The sequence below is a fragment of the Toxorhynchites rutilus genome, chromosome 3 (genome assembly GCF_029784135.1).
Source record: "Toxorhynchites rutilus septentrionalis strain SRP chromosome 3, ASM2978413v1, whole genome shotgun sequence".
Taxonomy (NCBI): domain Eukaryota; kingdom Metazoa; phylum Arthropoda; class Insecta; order Diptera; family Culicidae; genus Toxorhynchites; species Toxorhynchites rutilus.
In genome coordinates, this window is record NC_073746.1 from 266,673,391 (window position 1) to 266,695,712 (window position 22,322).

At 36.5% G+C, this 22,322-nt stretch overlaps 2 protein-coding genes across 3 annotated transcripts in view; one reads left to right on the forward strand and one right to left on the reverse strand.

The window, feature by feature from the left end:
• Window positions 1–9,415: 9,415 nt before the first annotated feature.
• On the reverse strand, window positions 9,416–10,543 carry LOC129777720 (calcyclin-binding protein). The gene is made up of 2 exons (XM_055784163.1): window positions 10,323–10,543; window positions 9,416–10,254 (listed from the first exon to the last, which is right to left on the reverse strand). Exons 1-2 carry the CDS (start codon window positions 10,344–10,346, stop codon window positions 9,568–9,570), a joined length of 711 nt encoding a protein of 236 aa, XP_055640138.1. The 5' UTR covers window positions 10,347–10,543; the 3' UTR covers window positions 9,416–9,567.
• Window positions 10,544–19,765: 9,222 nt separating this feature from the next.
• LOC129775619 (dual specificity protein phosphatase MPK-4) overlaps window positions 19,766–22,322 on the forward strand; it is a 31,099-nt gene continuing 28,542 nt past the window's right edge. Inside the window, exons 1-2 of one of the 2 annotated variants that reach the window (XM_055780572.1) lie at window positions 19,766–19,956; window positions 20,013–20,085. The gene's annotated coding sequence lies outside the window, so the exon portion shown is untranslated. Of the gene's footprint in view, window positions 20,086–22,322 lie in introns of both variants that reach the window. The other variant, XM_055780573.1, reaches the window with a different exon arrangement.

Consider the following 22,322-nt stretch of genomic DNA (forward strand, 5'->3'; position numbering starts at 1 on the left):
ATTATTCACTAAAATGAACAAATATTAATATAATGGCCTTTGTAATCTCGGGAGGTGGCAAGAAATATTAATAAAAATAAAAATTATATAACTGTAAAAAAGAAATAAAAATTTGTTATTTTGTCTCACTCTGAAAACGGACAGAACCTTCCGACAGACCTGATAGTTGTTAGTGATTTGTATATGATACAACCCTTTCATGTTAATTATTAACAATTATATCCATTTTATGCTCTCTAGCATTTCTCTCTGCGATATCTCTCAGAGAAGATTTTGGCAGAGAATGAGTTCATTCTCTTGATGACTGTTTCGCACTGTGATGATTGCTGGGTACATGTGTACTTATACCGAGAGAATCCATACAAGTAGCAGTAGCATAGAACGGATAAAGTGCAAAACGTGCATTGTGCTCCAACATATGCTTTCGAAAGTGCGCATGCATGCACTTAGAAAAATCCTCGGTCGAAAACTACCAAATACATTTGGTAATGCAAAATTAGTAGAATGTACAATTTTTTTGCCCATATTGTCAACAAACCCGCATCCCTACCAGAGATTAGTATATTTTACTCGATAACATTAGTAAGCTTGGATATTGTCATATCTGAAAACTGGTGAGAAAAGCGCGTATTAACCATTTTCATTGTTCCCATAAGGGAGGTATAATAAGGATATAATTCGTGCATTTTCGGCGAGAAAATGTAGCCGATATTGGGCTTCCGAATTATGGTTCTGCTTGACATATGTGTTTATTAGTACGGTCGAAAATGACTATAGATTGGTAGTATTTACCAAAAATTCGTTATATTTACTAATTATTTCTCTCAGTGTGGCGTTCATTCAGAGCAACACTCTAGGTCATACAGGTTTGAGCATTCTTCTAATCATATTAAAATGAATTTATGATAATACGATAGGGTACGATAGCCTTTGGAATATTCTACTATACTGCTAGATAAAAAAATCGGATTTCAAGAACACAACCTAACAAATATTATGTGTCAGAATAAAAACAAAGAATCATTCGTAACTTTATTTCAACAAGTTCCCTCGGTAAATTTTCTTGAGAATAGATTCGACTGTTATGAATTGTTCATTGTAACTGCTGTGGTGGTTCCAAAGAGGTTAGATGAATATTATGAATATTATTAGCTGATGAGATCTAGATTTGTGTTTCAGTTATTTTATCTGATCAGCAAATGCTGGGGGTACAAAATTTTCTTTAAATTTAAACAAAAGTATCATTGATGCCCATCAAATGCTTATCTACTGATAAATCGTTGCAGGAAATGATTTCTATAATTCGATCGGGACAGTGGAAAAAAAATCGAAGATAATCTAGAGGAATTATTAAAAGGAGATAAGTAACCAACGCTAAATGAGCTCTGCAAAATAATTGGGAGGGACTCAATAACCCGTGACTGTACGAATGGAATATTATAATATAGAATAGTTCAAGAATAGGGAAAATTGGTACCTCATGAACTGAAGCCGAGATATGATTCTACGATTCGAGCAATTGGAATAGCAGCGAAAAGTGGAAAATCTACAAGATAAAACTACGCAGTTCCAAACATTCATGGCTCAAATATATATATACACTGCGTTTCACAACTATAGAAATTTTTGTGAGTTTCCAGAGATATGTAAGAAGTCGGTTGAATTAAAGTATATAGTGTAGGATATATCAACTATCTTCATTTAAAAGACGCCATTTGAACTTTATTGTTGTGTTCAGGCGCGGAACATTAAAAATAACAAAAAATTCCAGTGTTTCATAACTATAGAACCAGATGGAAAAACTCTCACTTCTTTACAAAATCAACGTCAATTTCGCATGAATTGCGATAAGTTTCTAATTCATAGGTCATCTTTATTTCTCAATCAGTTCAAGTAACCCATTCGAGGTGGTTTTGACCAAGCTGCGCCATATTGTAGTGTGCATCTCGTTCTACGCAGAGGATACTGCTCGTGAAAGCTCTTCAAATAACTCATACTATTTGTAAGCTGCATCTACCATTCGTACGATCACTCCTCATAAGTTCTTGATAGGGTTTTGATCTGATAAACAAGCTGACCAGTCCAGAATCTGAAGCCCCTATTCAATTAAACATGCCTCGACTTTCCGGATGTTATGAATTGATGCCAAATTACCCAATTATTACGGTGTTTTTGATGCTTTTGATGCCGTGGATACTTTGCTGTCTGGGCAAAGTTTTCGAAACAGTCGTCCATCGTTTTCTGAATAATGCTGCCAAGCCTTTAATCAGCGAGTTTCAGCATGGTTTCGTCGAGCGTCGTTCAACGACGACTAATCTGATGGAATATAGTAACACATTATTTCCTGCAGTAGAATCCCGTTGCCAAGTAGATTCGATCTACGTGGACTTCTCAAAGGCTTTCGACGTGGTTCCACACATCCTCATTGTCGACAAACTTTCAGATTTAGGCTTCCCAAATTGGATAGTTGATTGGCTGAAGTCATATCTTACCGGGCGGATAGCTTTCGTACAAGTTGATCACGAAGTCTCGGCATCGTTTAATATTACATCTGGAGTTCCTCAAGGAAGCGTACTAGGGCTTCTTATTTTTGTTCTATACATAAACGATCTCGCCCATCGTTTGTCATCGAAAAAAATATTCTTTGCTGACGACCTGAAAATCTTCCGGGTGATTGCATCTGTCCTGGATTGTGAAGCTTTGCAAGCTGATATAGTTCAACTTTTGTTGTGGTGCGATGCAAATGGTATGACTGTAAATATCAAAAAATGCAAAGTTATCTCTTTTACCCGCTGTAAAACTGCTGTTAAATTCAGTTACCATATTGATTCGACCGCTCTCGAGCGTGACAATTCCATACGTGACCTAGGTGTGATCGTGGACAGTAAGCTGAGATTCAGTGAGCATGTTGTGTCAACTGCAGCCAAGGCATTCTCTGCACTGGGATTCATCCGTCGCCACACAGCATTCATCACTGATGCATATGCTCTTAAACCACTATACTGCTCCGTAGTACGCAGTGTTATGGAATATGCAGCGCCAGTTTGGGCACCTTATCACGTCTCACATGGTCTGAAACTTGAACGAGCACAGAAGCATTTCATCCGATTCGCTCTTCGTCAGCTTCCCTGGGCTAACCCTGCCGAATTGCCACCGTACACATCACGCTGCCTGCTGATTGGTTTGGAGACATTATCAGCCAGACGCCTGAAGCTGCAGCGAGTGTTTATCTTCGACATTCTCACAAATCGTATGGGCTGCCCGGCATTACTTCAGAGTATCTACATAAACGTCCCGTCTCGCACTCTTCGACATCACAATGCTTCTCGACTACCAGTTAACAGGACAAACTACGGGTTCAACAATCCTTTTAGTGCATGTATTCGTACTTTTAACGCTGTTTATGACAATTTTGATTTCTGTATCAGCAAGGATGTGTTCGTTAGCAGAATTAGAAATTTAGTTAAGTCACAGTCTGTACGATTTAACACCGAAGATTGTTAAAAATTAATTGTTAAAAAAATAAATAAATAAATAAATAAATAAATAAGTAAATAAATAAATATCATAAAAATTAGGAAAAATTCAACAAGGCTTCCACTGCTGAAATGCTTTCCACATTTGTTGAGTAAAGATTCATTCCAAAGCATGGATGATGAATTCAGTGAAAATTTCTCTGCAATTGACTGTAGTGATGCTGTAGGTTTTTCGGAAAAAATATAAACGATCAAAAAGTCAGGTAAAACACTAGCATTTCCGCTTATGCGAGGATTTTTACCATGCTTATTAATTCTTTTACATATCCGGTCTTCGCCAGAAGGAAGATATACTCTGTTTGTGGTGGGATTTGGAATGGATTCTGTATTCTGAGCTACTACCAAGCAATATGTTTCTCACATGTATGGCTCGCAGCAGTTTTCGACGAGGAAACAAACATGTTCTGGGAGGGTAGAATATTTAAGCTGTGTGAAAGATTGTGAAACAGAACTATGGATATATCAAATTATGTTATAATAATGTGATGTTTTCGTTTTCCCAAAAATCGAGATTAACTTTTCGGACAACTCAATATGAGCTATCCTGATTTATCCTGATTTTTATTTTCATTCTCCCTGATTTTTAAAAATTATAGTTGGCAACCCTGCGTACGCGGACATGATAAATTTATTCTTATACTTATTAAATGCACGGCATACATTTGGACTTGAATTTTCGGCTTGGTCATCAACATAGAAAAAGGAATGAAATTATGGAATTTCCTTCAGGATGTCAATATGTTATCGAACAAAACGGTGCATATTTGACCTGCATCACTATGCTTACGGGGGCGCATGCCCAGGGATGTCATCTGGTCGGAGTTGAAAATCAGGACACCTGTCACAGTGACGATTATGACCAAACCATTGTGATTCTTTGGGCTTGATCACGAACGTCACTTCACGGTGAAAACGGAATGAATTGTATGCAATTTGTATGCACTTCATATCGTTTTCACCGTGAAGTGACGTTCGTAATCAGGCCCTTTGAGATATAAATAAATACAAACACGTGAAATTCATTCATTTAACATATTTCTTGGGCGATCCATGAAAATACTCCGGAAATGCTGTTTATGTTTTTATACGAGAACAGGAGATTTTTTGTCGGTTTAAGAGCCATCAAACATCAAATGCCTCAGTACCGAAGTACGGCTAGAGCTCCTTCTGCAATCCAAATTTTCTGAGCGGATCGATTTCTGCATCACAAAGTTCAGCATGGATTTGGAAGTGGATGCTAATCGAATATTCTGGCAATGCAATCTGTTTCAACAATGTGGCAAAATGTAAATACCGCTATGAGCCAAATACCGCTATGAATCACATATGCAGCGTTGGCCTCACAATCCTTAAGTTCTTTTGTGGAAAAGTAGTACTTCTGGCACAATTAGACATTTGAAAAAAATTAACTTGGAATATCGAGACAAAACACAAAAACATCACCGTGAAACAATATCTCTAAATGAAAATAGTTGAAAGATCTCGTGGAAGATCCAACTGCTACTTTTTATATGCTCATAAAACCTTGGTCTTCAATAAAGATGGTTTTGCTCAAAAATATAATACACTGAAAATAATTTTGATTCTGCAACACAATTGAATTTCTCATTTAACATGCCGGGTGTTCGGGTTCGATTCCCGTTCTGGTCGGGGGAATTTTTCGTCAAAGAAATTTCCTCCGACTTGCACTGTGATCACGCGTATTCTAGAGCTTGCCACTCAGAATGCATTGCAAGGCGTGTTATTTGGCATAGAAATCTCAACTAAGTACTAATAAAAATGACGCAAGTAATACTACGTTGAGACGGCGAAGTTCCTCTAGGAACGTTAGTGCCATTGAAGAAGAAGAAGAAGATTCCGCTTCGGCGTTTGTACGTTATAATACAGACATTATGTTTTAGATGTTGAATAAGGATTTCTTTATTTGGATTCCAGGTCAAAATTTGAGATTCATCAAAAGACAAAGCTATCATTTTCAGTTTCATATTTATATTCCAGACATCAATTAATTGTTGAGATGTAGATAGTAGAGGGGTTGTGCCTACTGGATAAGAGATAGCTGAAGCACTCCCTCTCCGAAGGTTTTCCTCTGTATCAATGAAAAAAAACAAATCAAAATTTAACATATCAATAAATCAATTCTTTTTATATAGCTTCTAATGCGACAACAATCGGAAGGCTGGAGTACATCTACAACATTCTATAATGTAATATCATAGAGCAATTCCCTCATCAGAATAGTAATAGTAATAGTAATAGTAATAGTAATAGTAATAGTAATAGTAATAGTAATAGTAATAGTAATAGTAATAGTAATAGTAATAGTAATAGTAATAGTAATAGTAATAGTAATAGTAATAGTAATAGTAATAGTAATAGTAATAGTAATAGTAATAGTAATAGTAATAGTAATAGTAATAGTAATAGTAATAGTAATAGTAATAGTAATAGTAATAGTAATAGTAATAGTAATAGTAATAGTAATAGTAATAGTAATAGTAATAGTAATAGTAATAGTAATAGTAATAGTAATAGTAATAGTAGTAATAAAGTAATAAATATAGTAATAGTAGTAATAAAGTAATAAATATAGTAATCACAAGCCGTGCCAATAACACTGACTGAGTGTATCCTATGGCTTACCTTTCCTACTAACACATTTCCTAAATTCCCGAGATATTTATGAGAGGTCGCAGAGTTCTCTGCATCTCTCTTAAGTAAATATCGAACTAACATTCCTTCCCATTCCTCAGCAGTTGCAAGGACGTGGCCAGGACAATTCTTAACTGTTGGAGAAAGCATGCCTTCATCTAAGAGATACTACCAATCGTCAGTAACGGATGGAGGCAAGCTTTTGACGTAACTGTTCTGAATTCGTACCACCTACGATATTGTGCAACTTGCTCAATGCTAATGCTAATGCTAATGCTAATGCAACACAATTGAATTTCTCATGAAAATCAGAACAAAGGCTAGATTTTGAAAAATAAATCAGGACGCCCCAAATAGATCTCAAAATCAGGACATGTCCTGCTTATTCAGGACAGATGGTAAACCTACGCATGCCATATGAAGCAACTCATCGTATTCGTGCTGAATAAAGTCTTGAAGTGATATAAAAACGGGTTTGTTTTTCCCCGACATAATATTCTGTGAGAAAAAGAGGTTTCTTCGGTTGAGACAAGTTCACGTTGGTGAGCGTCACGTCTAACGTTCGAGGAGTTCCGGTTAACGAATGATTTATGGCTTTTGAGGTAATTGAACCAGCAAATTTGATTTTCAGAACGATTACTGTATCGAAATTTTTGAATGTAACGGGTCTGTCATTAAGGATTTGTAATTTTTTTTCAATAAAACAGAGGTGTTTTGAGATACTGAGTTCAAATTTGTTCTGGTTCAACTCTTACATTTCAAGAATTAAATTCGATTTCGGCCATATGACCACCACGGGTCCGTTTACAGTGATCGATTTGTTGGACTCAATTTTCAACTACTCGGCCACACTTTCCGGTCGGAATGTTGCGAATTTCACGTTGAATGTTGTCCTTGAGCTCTTCTAAGATTGCTGGCTTGTTGGCATAGACCAGTAACTTAACATAACCTCATAAAAAGAAATCCAATTGCGTCAAATCGCATGAACGAGGCGGCCAAACGACTAAATTTACTTTTCAATGAATGAAATTTACTTTTCAATGAATCCATTGTAACGTGCGCTGTGCGGCAAGTGGCACCGTTTTGTTGCGACCACATATCATTGATGTTAAGTTCCCCCAATTCTGGCCAAAAACAGTCTCCCAACATGTCGCGATAGCGCTCTCCATTGACGGTAACATGACGGTCATTCTCATCGACGAATAAATTCCGGTCTGTAAGACCGAAAAATCAATAATTCGTTCATTTCTCAGAAAATATGAACACTACGACTTTGCTATGCTTTCTAGCTTAGTTGAGTGCACTACACATATAACGATCCGTCAGCGTGAAGTCAACGTAAAGGAATGAAATGTCAAATATTCTCCCATGTAAATCGTATGGTAGCATTCACATACACAATCACCGGCAACTTTGACGGTGGCAAAATAAGTCCAAGAGAATAGTTGACGGGACGGTGACGCTGTATGTGTAGCACACTTTATTCGTCGTTCGTCATCATTTAGCGTATCGCATGTGTTGGTATAAAGGGGACATATGTTACTTTTTTAACACTTTCGGTCTGAGACCCCGACGCGAGTATTGGAGTAACTTTTTTGGACAAGTGACTTTTTCCTATTTTAGAATATTGTTCAATGAAATGTATAAATTAATGTTGGTGGCGTGAAATATTTATTGAAAGCATAATGCATAAGATCATTACAGGGCTATTCTTATTTGATTTTAATCCTTTTTGTCACCGGATTGAACAGATTCATATATTAACTATTCGTGGATATATTCGTCGTTAGATTCATACGTGCAGAAGCAAAATAGAAATGTTTGACTTTCGTATAGTTATTCGCTAAAACAATGGTCACACATATACACACTTGTGAAAGATTTGCACTTGTGGAAGAATTGTAAACAGTAAACTTTAAACTAATCAGTGGCTTATGATTGTTTTTTTCAGTTACAGTTTCGGGGTTATTTTTTTATAATGAACAATATTGACAAGAAAACAAGAAAAAGGAAAGGGAGTTCCTAGAAATCCTTTCATATCATCTTTCATGCTCCATCTAAAAAAAGGCATTAATTCTTAGTTTACCAAGAATAAAGAGAATATTAGAAATATGCAAACTTTATATTCCAGAACCTTTATCATCTGGTAATTATCTAGAAGGTCGTTATACACTTTTCTCTTCGATAAAAGACCCAAAAAACACGATACAACTGTATAAAATGTAAAAAATATGATTGTTTCGAGCACGCAGTTATGGTATGTTCTGATTCCTACACCAATGAAACGACAATCGATTAACACGTTTTTATGTTATTTTATAGCTCTTTATACTTTCATGAATTATATTCAATTGCTTTCTTCCAATCAATAACAGGAAAAAAGTCGAATTTCGTTACTTCTGTTGGAGTTTCAAAAATTAGTTTGTATGGAGGCTGAATTAGATGACTATTAAAACTGAATGCAGATGGATAAAACATATTTTCTAGCGTTTGTTCATTCAATTACCCCTCTTCTTCAAATAAATACCAATGAAGCCTAAAAAATACACAATAGCAATATTACAGAGAAGCTCAACTTTCGGTCTGTGACACCGTGCGCGAGTATACGAGTTATGATTTTGCACGCGAGTCACATGAAGACACAAAGCTGCCAAGTGGCTAATGGATGACCCTTTACATGTTGGCAAAATTGATTCCAATAACCCGATTTCCGTTCAGGCCGATATATTTCTTGTCAATTACACACACGCGTGTTTCTGAACATGCCATTTAGAATACGATTAAAGCGTAACATTCTGCACAAATGTTTTTATTGAGTACTAAAAAATAAGCATGGTCTCTAGGACAGTTTTTTAATTTTTTCAATTCAAGTTCTATAGTAATTTTATGGATCTTCCCAGAATTTCTCAGTGAGTGGTAGGCTCTTGTTCTTTCGTTTTGGTCAAGACTTTCAGATTATCTAATTACTGGTGTGTATAAAGTTGCAGATTAATAGTTTAATGATTTCTTTATTTTTGAAACATAATTTTCACGTTGATCTTTTGTTCGTGTTTGCACTGCATTTTTAGTCTTTTATTCGGTTACGGTTTTGCCACTCTATTTCGCGGTTAATCGAGGTTTTACTGTAGTCGATGTATGATATAATTATTACTAGTGGTTATCAAGTCTAGAGGCGAATGAACTGCAAAGTTTAAAGCCTCTTAAAAACAAAGAAAGAAAAGTAATGGTTATCATGTTTATCAGTTCTAACTTTTATTCAATCATATTACATATACAAGTTTTACACAAATATTTCCATTGGATGTTTAAAAAAAATACTAGGTTAACGCAGTACATGAAATGCCCTCCTCCGAGAGCAGCCACTCGCCAACATAATCCTCTAGTTGAGATTGGTTGCTCCTTCCAGTTCACTCTTTTTATTTTGCGATTCGTGCCAGGCTTTGTTAATCATACGTTTGGTTTCCGCATCGCCACTGTCGTATAACTGCTGCATCATTTTCATCAGCCCTGCAGACGGATCGGTGGCATCGCTTTTCTCTCCCGACATTCGGTCCTCTTTCATGTCTTGCAAACGCTTGGCCGTTACCGTAAGATGGGCCCACTTGGTTGGTTTCACTTTGGCCAGATAGATAGCCACCATATCCGATTTTACTTTACGGTAACTTTTAACTGTATCGATTTCATTCAATAGGTTTTTCACCACAAACACGTAATCTTTATTGTTCAAATTGCCGATCAGTAAATTAAAGGAATTGGACGTGAACTCGACATTTACGTTCTCCTCGGGTAACTGCTGAACATCGTTGATGGTTACAAAAATCTTGATAAATTTGTCGCTTTGATCCCAGGCGTACTCTTTCAATTCTACGCGATACCGCTTACAATCCCCAGGCAACGATGCCGGCGGTTTGGGTGTTTCAGATGAATGTTCTTTTTCTTTCAGCTGATCTTTCTGGAACTGAATATCGGTTTCTATTTTGCGAATATCAATGGAGAGCAACTGCTGGACGTGAGCTCGCTGAGCCATATCCGCCAAACGTTTCAGCTCTTCCAGATCCAAAGAGAGCTGAAACATATATTTCCGAAATTGAGACCCATATAATGGACAACCAATATTTTATTATTTTTACTCACGTTATCAATGTTCTTTTGCGACATTTGTGCTTCTGGCAGATAGTGATCAACAATTAGTATAATTTCGAGTAACGATCGCTAACACCGCTGATAGTATCTAGGTTCCGAAAACGCCTTGTCTGAGAATGATGCTGCCAGGAAGTATGGCGAAACTGACACTAGTTCTGTAAGGGGAAGGTATTGAATTAGAGAGACTTTAAACACTGAGAGTTCATTCGTCTCTTAGTTGTTCTGTAAATACTATTTCGTGTTTATATGTGTGCGTTCGACGAGAATGTTCTCCGCAACAAAAACAATCTTGGAGTGTTGCTGGTTTTTATTTATGGGCACCTTACACCGAGATGGAAAATGAAAGGTGGGAAGATTTTTTAAATCTGTGACGTCACATATTTTGTTTATGTATGTTACTTTTCTTATAATACTCCACTACATAGGAAAAAAATAAAATAGTAAAAATAAGCAAAGGGGATTAGTTTTTTTTTCCTAAATCAATGCTAGCGTTCAAAATCATAAGGGCCCGACATTTTAACAGAAACTGAAATTTCAGTATTGTTAAAGTGTTCTAAACTCAATTCAACGTCGACCAAAAACGTAAACGAACGAAGTCAGAGTCACACAATCTTTTGTTCCTTTGACGGATAAACATTTGACAGTGCATGGTAAAAAAAGGATGCAAGATTTTTCATGTCAAAAGGAACTTGGAAAATGAATTTAATTGACTCCGTATGACTTAGATTGAGAAGAAAACTTTTCCGCTCGCGTCTTAGTTTTAGACGACTGAAGTATTCAACACCCTAATTGTGAAAAAAGTAAATAAAATTGCTGACAAAAGTCAAACTTCCATGAAGTTGCTCTAGAATCTAAACATAGTAGACATTAGAATACTATTTCTGAAATCAAAGAAAAAATTAAACATTTCAGTTCGTGATATGTTCTGTTTTTTTTTCATCATGCGAAAAATATGATTTGGAAATCTGTAATTAGCTTCTGTATATCCTCCTTCAACGTTATTCTTTGACACATTCAATTTTGTACCATTTGAGTAACTCACTGGTATGCCTGGTATGTGAACTGCCTATCTTCCTGGTTACTAACACAACCAAAATTCAACACAACCAAAACCCGTGAATCTTCCCACCTTCTATTTTTCATCTCGACCTTACACGATCAAAATTATTGACAATACGGGTCTTCCAGCCGGGTGACGTCTTTAGAGAATCCCCATTGAACTGACAGGAGCCAACATATTGGGTGTCCCACTGACATTTTCCCTTTGTTTTCATATGAATTGGGTATCCCACTGACAGTTCTGCTTGAGATTTTGCTAACGATCCTAGCATCAATCATAGCACCCGGCTGGGGTCTTCAATATCGTGACAGCTAGGCTTTCGACATCTGGTCTAACCTCAATCAAAACTTTGCCACATTACACACAAGGTGCCTAGAAGTATATCCTAAGGTGGGCCAACTTGCTAAAACCACTCTTCATCCAGCTTGGAAGTCTACTGTGTTTTTTTTGTAAGCAAAACACAATACGCTTGTACCCAAGCTTGCTCGTGATCAGTCTGTCTCTTTCACGCTTCGAGCAAATAATTCCCCTTCTGCTTTCTTCCGTACTGTTTTCATATACCGCTCCCCTACCCAACTTAGTGATGAAACGGCCTCACCTTAGGATATACTTATAGGCGCCTTGATTACACAGTCAGTATCGTCCTCAACCCGAGACTACGAAAATATCCGCGATGACTAGGGTCGACATACGAGTTTGGGATTCAAACTATACTCCATCAGATTAGAAGGCTCAAATGCAATTTTAAATTAGTAAAAATTGAATGAAAATATCTACTTGATATTATTTAATAACTTGAATCACATAGTCCTAACTCTAACTTAACCTATTTCCTCTGAATTTTCCAATATTTCTACTACAACTTAATATTATAATATAACATCAATTTCAGACGTAATTTTTGCACGAGATTTTCTCACCACTTGCAGAGAAAAAAGTGATTTGCATTCCTATAGAATACTAATTTGATTCAGGTTTTTGATTTTAGTTTTTTTCTATTGTGGCTGAGAGTCGCCATACCAACCATACGTACAGTAAAAAAGGTTTGATAGCTGAGTTAATTTTTCTTTACCAAAAATGTTTACTTTCGTGAGATATTTAATTTTGAGCAATTTTTAACAATTTAATATATTACGTGTCATAACGTTTGAACCGCCCGATTTTTTTGAGTTTCCAGAGATGTGTAAGCGCTCGGTTGAAATTATGTATATATAGTAGGGTATAATAACTATCTTCGTTTATAAAATTGGCAATTTTTACTTTATTGTTTTCTTCAAGAGTGATACATTCGAAAAGCGAAAATACTAGTCTTTCATAACTATAGAACTAGATAGAAAATTATCACTTCTTTACGAAATTAACAGCAAATTTCCCACGAATTACAACAAGTTGATAATTCGTAGGCCAACCATAGATCTCAATCAATTCAAACAACTATTCGACCAAGTTAAGGCATGGGAACTTTGAATCTAGGTAGTTTAATCTCCATAAAGCTCCAATACTGCCTGTTAGCTGCATCTATTATTCGTACGATCACTGTACATATGTTATCGATTGGGTTTTGAACTGGTAAATAAGCAGTGTAGTCCAAAATCTGCAGCCCCAGTCCTATAAACTATGTAAATGACTACTGTCTTTTACGAAATGATGCCTTATTCTACTGGAATAACCAAACATCACGGTGGTTTCGATGCGAAAACGAAAGCAAATAATTCAGGAATACTTCTTTGAACTCGTGTGAGTGGAAAAGCTATTTGAAACAGTCCTTTCTGAAAAAGTTCTTCGCAAAATTTATTTTCCTGAATTTCTTTGTTTTTCATTCATAAAGAAACAAAATCTAACATAAAGAAACTTTAAAAGGAATAAGGGTGCAATCGAGGTATTCATTTGGTTATTTTTAGTTAAAAACATCAAAGGGGAGAGGTCTGGTCAATGTCCACGCTTGTCCACGGAAGGGGAGGGGGTCTAAAATTGTGCTTTTTGTGTCCACGTGGTATGTGGACAGCCCCTAATGACCCGTCAGCATACGTTCAACGAAGGCGATGGGCAGGATTTATTCGTTGGGTTTTTGTCTAGGCTTTGTGTCTTGGATTTTGTTTTGATTTTGGTTGTATTTCTCATGCCAACTAGCTGAAAAAAATAGTCTATATATTATTATTGTTGAATAAGTGTGGGGACTACGGGGTTTAATGATTTTCATTTAATTTTTCTAAATTTAGAACTGATTTTAGGCATGCTGATTCGAAAGAGGGAATTGCAATATAAAATTGTTGTAGGTGGTGACACCATGAATAACATTAAATAGATCATCCGTTTGTCATTTGACGTGGAGGTGCTGGTGCAAGCATTGATTGCAGATGTGAATTAGTGGAGACGTTGACGGAACGTAGACGTTCTTTTCCGTAACCATCTATGTGAATTGCACATAATTCCAGTCTAACAAATATCGGAATGTATTCACCGAAAATTTAAATTAAGCCGGGTTTATACGTTGTCAGTTACTCAGTGCGAGTTAAGCGAACCCAAGAAAAGTGAAGTGGAAGATAAAACGAAATGTCAGAATTGCCGTTCGGACGTATCCCGTAAGTTTGAATTTATTTACATAGATGGTATCCAAACAACACTAAACATTGACTACAGTTTCGCCGGCTCGATTGATTGCCGTTATGAACCAGCACAAAAAACAAAGCTGCAAATTATGCGCCAGTGGCGGTACCACGAACAAAGCATTCCCTGAATAAGCTGCTGCTGGCGGAAGCATATGCATAAAGGTTAGTAGGTTACTATTTTCAATGACAACTGTTTATTTATTATACTGCTTCAAATACCTTCGACGAAATCAAATCTAACCATACCAACGTAAGTAATAACATAAACAAATCTAAACCTTTCGTCTTGCCATTCCTCATACGACTTTTCTAAATAGTGTAAATTACGAGCTACCTGTTAACTCCACCATCTTGAGCGAACCGAAGAATGACAAACAAAGATTTGATTCGTATGTATAAGGCTACCCGCAACCGAGCTACTTCAAAGTTTTTTGTTTTTGAGCTAGCGAGCTACATACAAATCAAATGTCAAATTTCGAGGTCGATGTTATTTATTTATTATAACGCTATGTTATTAAAATAGGTGAGATGGGAAAAAGAAAAAGTCACAGGAGGGTTGTGTCCGAGACACGACTGCATAGTTGACGTAGGATTCCGTTAGGCTATCTATTAATTTTGGATATGTTTGAAGAATTACATCGTTAAACTCTTTGATAATAATTTCAGGGCCACCTGAAAAGGACAATTTCGTTTGGTTGTTGGATGTTTTTTGTTCACTCGACCAGTGTTTACCGAGTGATGATGACTGAAGTATGGTAAACAGTCGTTGGGTGGTGCGTATCAGATAGAAGATGCCGAAGTAGAATGAGATATGATGAAAACCGCCCTCTGTGACCCTAGACGAGATGCCTCCTGTGTTATGTATGGATGAAATAAAGAAAAAAAACAGGAAGTGGGTTATATCTATGGTATAACCGCAAGGGTGACGTAGGACTATCGTTGATTTAGAGATCATTTGTTTGAAGTTGAATCTAAATCCATTCTGAATGAATGAATAAATGAATATTTGGGAGACTTCGAAAACGAGAGCGTTACGTTGGAGGCACAAGGTTTTATGCATCCAATATAGGATACGAAAAACCTTGTTCTGAAGAATAATCTTCAGAAGCTAACCTGCTAACTGTACTTGATTGACAAATCACAAACCCAAATGTATTATATGGATATTTTATGGATAGAAAACATTAAAATAAACTCTTTCACATGAATGTAATTTTAAATTCCCAGAGGAACTGGCAGATTATTTTCAGTAACGATTAGATATTTCCACATTTTCCTCGATACTGGAAGCCCACCAGTGGTTAATACTAACTCGATAGCCACCTGTTAATAGTACTTGATTGAAAAATATTTGGTCACAGTGTTACATGAATAGAAAACATTAAAATAAACTCTTTCACATGAATGTATTTTTAAATTCCCAGAGGAACTGGCTGATTATTTCCCAGCAATGATTAGATCTTTCCGGAACTTTCTCGATGCTGAATGGCATCCAAACGAAAAGAATTCTGCGCGTGTATGTGTCGATCCTTCGCCGTCCACCACCTCCAGCACGTTAGGCAACGATGTTGTCTTGTCGATGTCCTCACGAAAAATGAATGTGTCTCACCACCAGAATATCGCTTAAGTATGCTTTTTGTGTGTGATTGAATCGAGAGAAGGTGTGGTTTACGATGGCAATTTGGAAGGCAAACTAGAGGGGAATGAACTCTCTGAGCTCGGAACTTTCGGCGACAGAGCAATAATCGATTGCGGGCGCATACAATATTGGATACGGAAATATCCTACTGATGGGGAAAAATAATCTTCAGAAGCTATCCTGTTAATTGCGATTGATTGAAAAATCACAAAACCAAATGTATTTGGTCACAGTGTTACATGGATAGAAAACATTCAAATAAACTCCTTCACATGAATGTATTTTTAAATTCCCAGAGGAACTGGCAGATTATTTTCAGTAACGATTAGATATTTCCACATTTTCCTCGATACTGGAGGCCCACCAGTGGTTAATACTAATTCGATAACCACCTGTTAATAGCACTTGATTGAAACATATTTGGTCACAGTGTTACATGAATAGAAAACATTAAAATAAACTCTTTCACATGAATGTAATTTTAAATTCCCAGAAGAACTGGCAGATTATTTTCAGTGACGATTAGATATTTCCACATTTTCCTCGATACTGGAAGCCCACCAGTGGTTAATACTAATTCGATAACCACCTGTTAATAGCACTTGATTGAAACATATTTGGTCACAGTGTTACATTGATAGAAAACATTAAAACAAACTCTTTCACATGAATGTATTTTTAAATTCCCAGAGGAACTGGCAGATTATTTTCCGGATCTTTCTCGATGCTGAATGGCATCCAAACGGAAAGAATTCCGTGCGTGTATGTGTGTGTGTGTGTGTGTGTGTAGCGGCTGCTTCGAGATCTTCCCGGGGAACCGTTTGTAGCATCACTCTCCTCCTGATGGATTGATGTCTAGCCTAAGGTGCACAAACAGGCTCTTGGTGACACCGTTCATCAGCGCTTTCATGATAAACGAAGAGCTTCACCACAACAGCGACAACATGCTCCAATCGCTGTTCAATTAGAACTGAGTGGATTTCCGAGCGGCGCTCGCTTATATACCGATTGGTGATTTCAATAGCCTGTTTTGAAAGCAATTTTAAGACTATTGAAACAAGTTTTTGGATCAAAAAGTAAAAAGTATAGAACGCGTAGACATTTTATCTTTCGAATGAAGTGTTTATCATACCATTTCGTTCAGTTGTTTAGGAGCTATTAACGCTCAAAATCTCGGTCTCCGGCGTAACGCTTTCGTTTTCGAAACTTTGATTTTACACCCCGGTATAGAAATGAAAGACGTAGTCCTACGTCAAAACTCACCAATGTAATATAAGATAATTACCAATACCTAACACAATTATAAATTTTTTCTCATCAGTAAAAACATGTTACTTTAATATAGAGAAAACATATTTGAAATGGAAAAGGTAAATTTTTTAAAAATTTTTCACTTTTTCAATTTTTTCTCGCCGCATTAACTTTCCTTGGGTGAAAATGAACACAACAAAACAGACAACTTAAACCGAGCGACCCATTCTCGAGCGGCAACACACCTTGGTTTTTATTCATGAAAATTCAAATAAATCGTTTCATATATCAAGGCATTTTAACACAACTGTTACCACATACAATTTTATAATTACACTTGTGCTAGATTTTTCACAATACACGATCGGTCATTGATATGAAATTTCACGAAGCAACCAACATTAAAACCAAGTAAAAGTCGCGAGTAATCGGTTACATATTACTAACATAGTCTAAGCAAACATTGTCAAAATATTGAACTCCCGGCCCCGTTAGGCTGACGCCATATGAGCCTTAATAAAATATATATTTTGGATAAAAAAAAAACCAACATTAAAGTTCCAAATCTAAATTTTATTTGCTATAATTAATCGTATCACTCACCCTACTTGCAATATAAAAATGCCCCCCACTTGCACATATTTGCAATACCGATTTCCCTCGGGCACCTTGGTTTTGATGTCTCTGTTAGGGAACACATTAGGGTAGGAACAAAAGCTCCCCCTACTTTCATGTATTTGCAATGCATGAAAGTAGGGGAAGCTTTCCCCCAGGCAAAGCTTGGTTTTGATGTCTCTGTTAGGGAACCGCCGCTTGTGTCGTCAATTTCGACCAATTAGAAGTGGATATTTCCGTTAGGATAAGGGTTGAGATTTTTCAATTGTTCGATAGTTAGTTTCATGACATATATTATTTTCTTCAATATAAAACATTGTTCTGGAGTGCCGAAATCGATTAACGCAAAAAATCAATCCATCACGAAATGACTGAGTAATAAGCGTTTGAAATTGGACAATTTTCACGATGTGCTCGATTTTCGATTTCTAATTTGTACCCCAATATGTTCCCGAAAGACGTAATCCTACGTCAAAAATATTGTTAACCTCAAGCCATTCTTGCGACGTTATTTTAAAAAATCTGTAAATTCTGTATGAAACACACAAAAAATTGTAGTCTGTATCTACGGATTCTTGGTTTATAAAAGTCTAAAAAATCTGTAGAAATACCGATTATATGGATATGATAACCTTGTTCCAGGTGTATCTACCGATGTTTGCTTACTGGCTGCTGTTATACTTATTAAAACACGTGCTTTATCATCTTGGCATAGAGAACACACCTCATTTGGTCTCAGAATTGAAGGTAGCTTCTCAAGCATATAGGGCCCGTGAATTTATTTAGGAATAAAAATGGCTGCACATGCTCACTTATGCTCACGTGGAGCAACTGTGCCCATCATGCGATTTCACTATCGCTATCATTCGCAGGCCACTCTGTGACCTATCGTATGCACGAGTCCGTCATGCAGGCTTACGAGACTGTGCTCCGCCTTGCGTTTCCCCATTCGGTGAGAAAAGAGTAAACTGATGCATTGTTGAATGAAGTATAAGATAAGTATAGTTTTTTGCTATGGAGGCTGAGAGTCACCATACGACCAGAAGAGAGCAGACATATGATCACAAAGAGCTAAATCAACTCAATGCACAATACGAACAAACCTGTTTTTGTTTCTCATTCGTGAAATTTTATTATTTGTGCGATTCCAGTTCTGACTTTATAAAATCACTCAAAAAGGGTCGTACAAACGAGAAATCGAACAAAAACTGGTTTGCCTGTTTTTTTTTCGAACCCTGAACAAAACTTCGCAAAACCATGAGCAGAAATTATAGGTGGAGCAGGTTGAAGAGTTTGCGAGCGTAGTGTGCGTGATGATTATTCACTTATCCGTATCAAATTAGTATTCTTTTTAAATGAAAAATATTTTTTTTGCAGGTGGTGAAATAAACTCGAAAATTGTTTTCGAAGACAACTTTATATTATAATGAAAAGTTTTTATAAAAATGTCGGAAATGAATATACAAAAGACTAAATAAGATTCGGGAATACGTTTTTCAAGTAATTAAATAACATGATGTGAATATTTTCATTCAAATTTTTACATTTGAAAACTGTCTTTGGGTTTTCTAATCTGATAGAGAGTACACTATCGAGTTTTTGATTTCCCAAATTATGGTCCTTAATTGAAAGTCATCTTCAGACATCAACCCCGTACCACTGTCATCGCGGATTGCCTACCATATCCATGTAAAAGTGCTATGTTCAATAAGTTTCTCATCAATTAATAACAGATATTTTTTTTGGATTTCCCGCTGAATATGTGCATTGGTTATTTGTGGAGTCAAGTCGAAGAAGATGATTAACAGTAATTCCAACTATTCGTGTCGCACTACTGGTCTGTCCAATTAGCTATATGTTGAATTAGAAGTAACTTACTGTATTATAGAAAAAAATTCAGCACACCTGTAGTACATGTCATACACTTTGAGCCGATAACAACTCTCTTTACTTCGCAACAGAGATGTCAGATGGGAGGATATATTCTTTAAACCAGAGTTGTCAGATGGGAGGATATATCTTAATTTTGGAGAACATACTGTGAAACATGTCATTTTGGAAACATTGAAATTATGTGAAGAGATATTTACATTTTTTCAGAATAGCGTGGTTTCTGAACTAATCATCTTTCCATAATTGGTTTAGTTTTCCTTGCAGAAGACTTTTTTAAATATCAGTTTTATAAAAATAAAATTACTTGGCACCCTTGCTCTTCACCGAACATGCGTGAAATTGAGTGTAAACAAAAATAATTTTCGCATGCCGTCACACAGAGGTTCTCTTTATTGAATACAATACTTCGGTTTGGGGTGAATGATCAAAGCGAGTTTCCCATTTTCTGTGGATTATTGATAGGATTGTATTAGAAATCTGTGAGTCGAATTCATGCTTTTACCGTAGTGGGAAGCATTATTCTATAGTGTAGCATTGGAGGAGTAATTTCATACAGCCGTAAAATTGGAGAATTTGGTGTTCTCGGTGCGATTATTTTCAAAGTTATATTACAGAGGGTGAGACGCAGTCGATCGATTTTTCACCACTTCATATACACTATACTAACGGTGTAAATCGCGACAAAAGGTGAGTTATCGTGTTTGTGAACCAGAGTGCAATACCGATAGTGATTGATCGGAAAATTAGAAGTGGAACGTGTTTTTAGGGATACTAACGTATTAGCCCAAAATACAAACAGGCCGTACATAACGAACATCTTTGTCCTAAACCTTGTGGAAACATCGACGTCTGGTAGCCCTCGTTCATACAATGTTGGCAAAAATAATGAATACTCTTTTCGTCTTTTTTGTGAGAACATTGCGTTGTTTCTTTAAAAAACGATAATAATGCCCTATGACGATTGTTAACATAACCTTTTATAAGAAAGAAAAAGGTGTAATCATACCTTGCGTATCTGCTGTTGATTACGATATTCATCCAACGTGATTCATGTGAAAACAATCAGCGTTATTTGATTACTAGCGATGAACGATTTTGCTAAAATCCAATTATCAGAGTTTCATCACTCGAAACAATCGTTTGATATTGACGTGGGCCTACGTTTAACCGGAATATATGAGGTGGTAAAATGAAAACATGCAGGAAGAAATGAAAGATTCGGAATGCTTATAACTCGAGTATTTCTTAATAGATCAGAGAGATGTTTGCATCAATTGATATGAACTATTTCTACGCATTTATCACAATTAAATAGTAGTAACAAATAACAGTAGTAAACAAATGATTACTAAGTCAACGGTAGTTCCCAGCTGTATGACACCCGCCATGTTTTTGATGCCAACATCCCAAACGTCAAAAGTATTTGTTTTCTTCAAAACAGCGATCCGCGTTGGCGGCATTGTGCTTCGTTTACTAGTTTAGGGGAGCGTCAACGAATAGCTGATTTTCAGTCAGAATGAACGTTTTCAAAATTAAAATTATGAATGAAAATTAGCTTTTCCATATCAAATTAGTATTCTATTTGAATTAAAAATATTTTTGTTTGCAGATGGTGAAAAAATCTCATACGAAACTTGTTTTTGAAGACAATTTTATATAATAATGAAAATATTCAGCAACAATTTTGGAATTTTATAGCCATATAATTGAATGAAAGTCAGAAATACACGTTTCAAGTAATTAAATAACATGATGTGAAAATTTTCATTTAAATTTTAAAATTGAAAAACCGGCTTTGTGTCCTCTAATCTGATAGAGATTAGACTAACGAGTTTGGAACACAAATTATAGCCCTAATTTGAAGTCGCCACCAGACGTCGATACCATCGCGAATTACCAATTTACCTCCATCTAAAATATGGTGATGTCGATGATGAACTTTTACAGCAGAGGGATAGTGAGATATGCGATGACGGTAGGTAGAGTGAGATAGCGATAATCGTGCCATTCACCTGGTAGTTCCACATCAATCTTGTGTTCATATCATAGATATAACCCACCCATTTTTTTACATTCTCCTTCCCTCTTTAAGATTTATGTCTCAGATAAAACAGAATTATTTTGAATGGCAAGTTTCATTTTCTAATTGTAGTAGTATAGTCCATTGTAGTAGTATAGGCAAAACCACATGTTCTTTATGGAGTAATTGTGTTTGTGAGAGAAGAGCAAAGCACACGTAAATAGATCAATTCACTTATCAGACTGTGTGGCGCTTCACTGACACGAGTCTTAGAATACATTTGAAAAAATAATAATATAAAGGGTGTGTCACATCAAATTGCATCACGGAAAAAACGCTGTAGAAATTTAATTTTTAGGAATTATATCTTCAGCTTTCGTTTATAATCAGATAAGAGTGTATAGATCACGTTGGCCATGCTTCACTGTCAATTTTTCGTAAATTTGGAAAAATGTCGAACGAAAAAGAGCGTCCGGAGTTGTCACATCGGGACATCGGTAAGATGCTGGGAATCGTCCAATCCACGGTCAGCAGAGTACTAAAACGATACTTCGAGAACCTAACCATCGATCGGAAGGTGAACGGCAAAAATGGATGCTCCGTCAGTGAAAAAGATCACAAGCGCGTAGTTAAGCAGTTTAGACGTGATCCGAGAAGTTCGGTCCGGGGTGTCGCCAATAAGCTGAATTTGTCAAGTTCATTCGTCCAGCGGACCAAGCAGCGGGAGGGCCTGCGTACAAACAAGGTTCAGAAGGTTCCTAACCGCGACGAAAGGCAAAACATGGTTGGGAATACGCGAGCCCGGAAGCTGTACACCGAAATGCTGACGAAGCCGCATTGCCTGGTAATGGACGACGAAACCTACGTCAAAGCGGACTTTCGTCAGATGCCGGGCCTGTTGTTC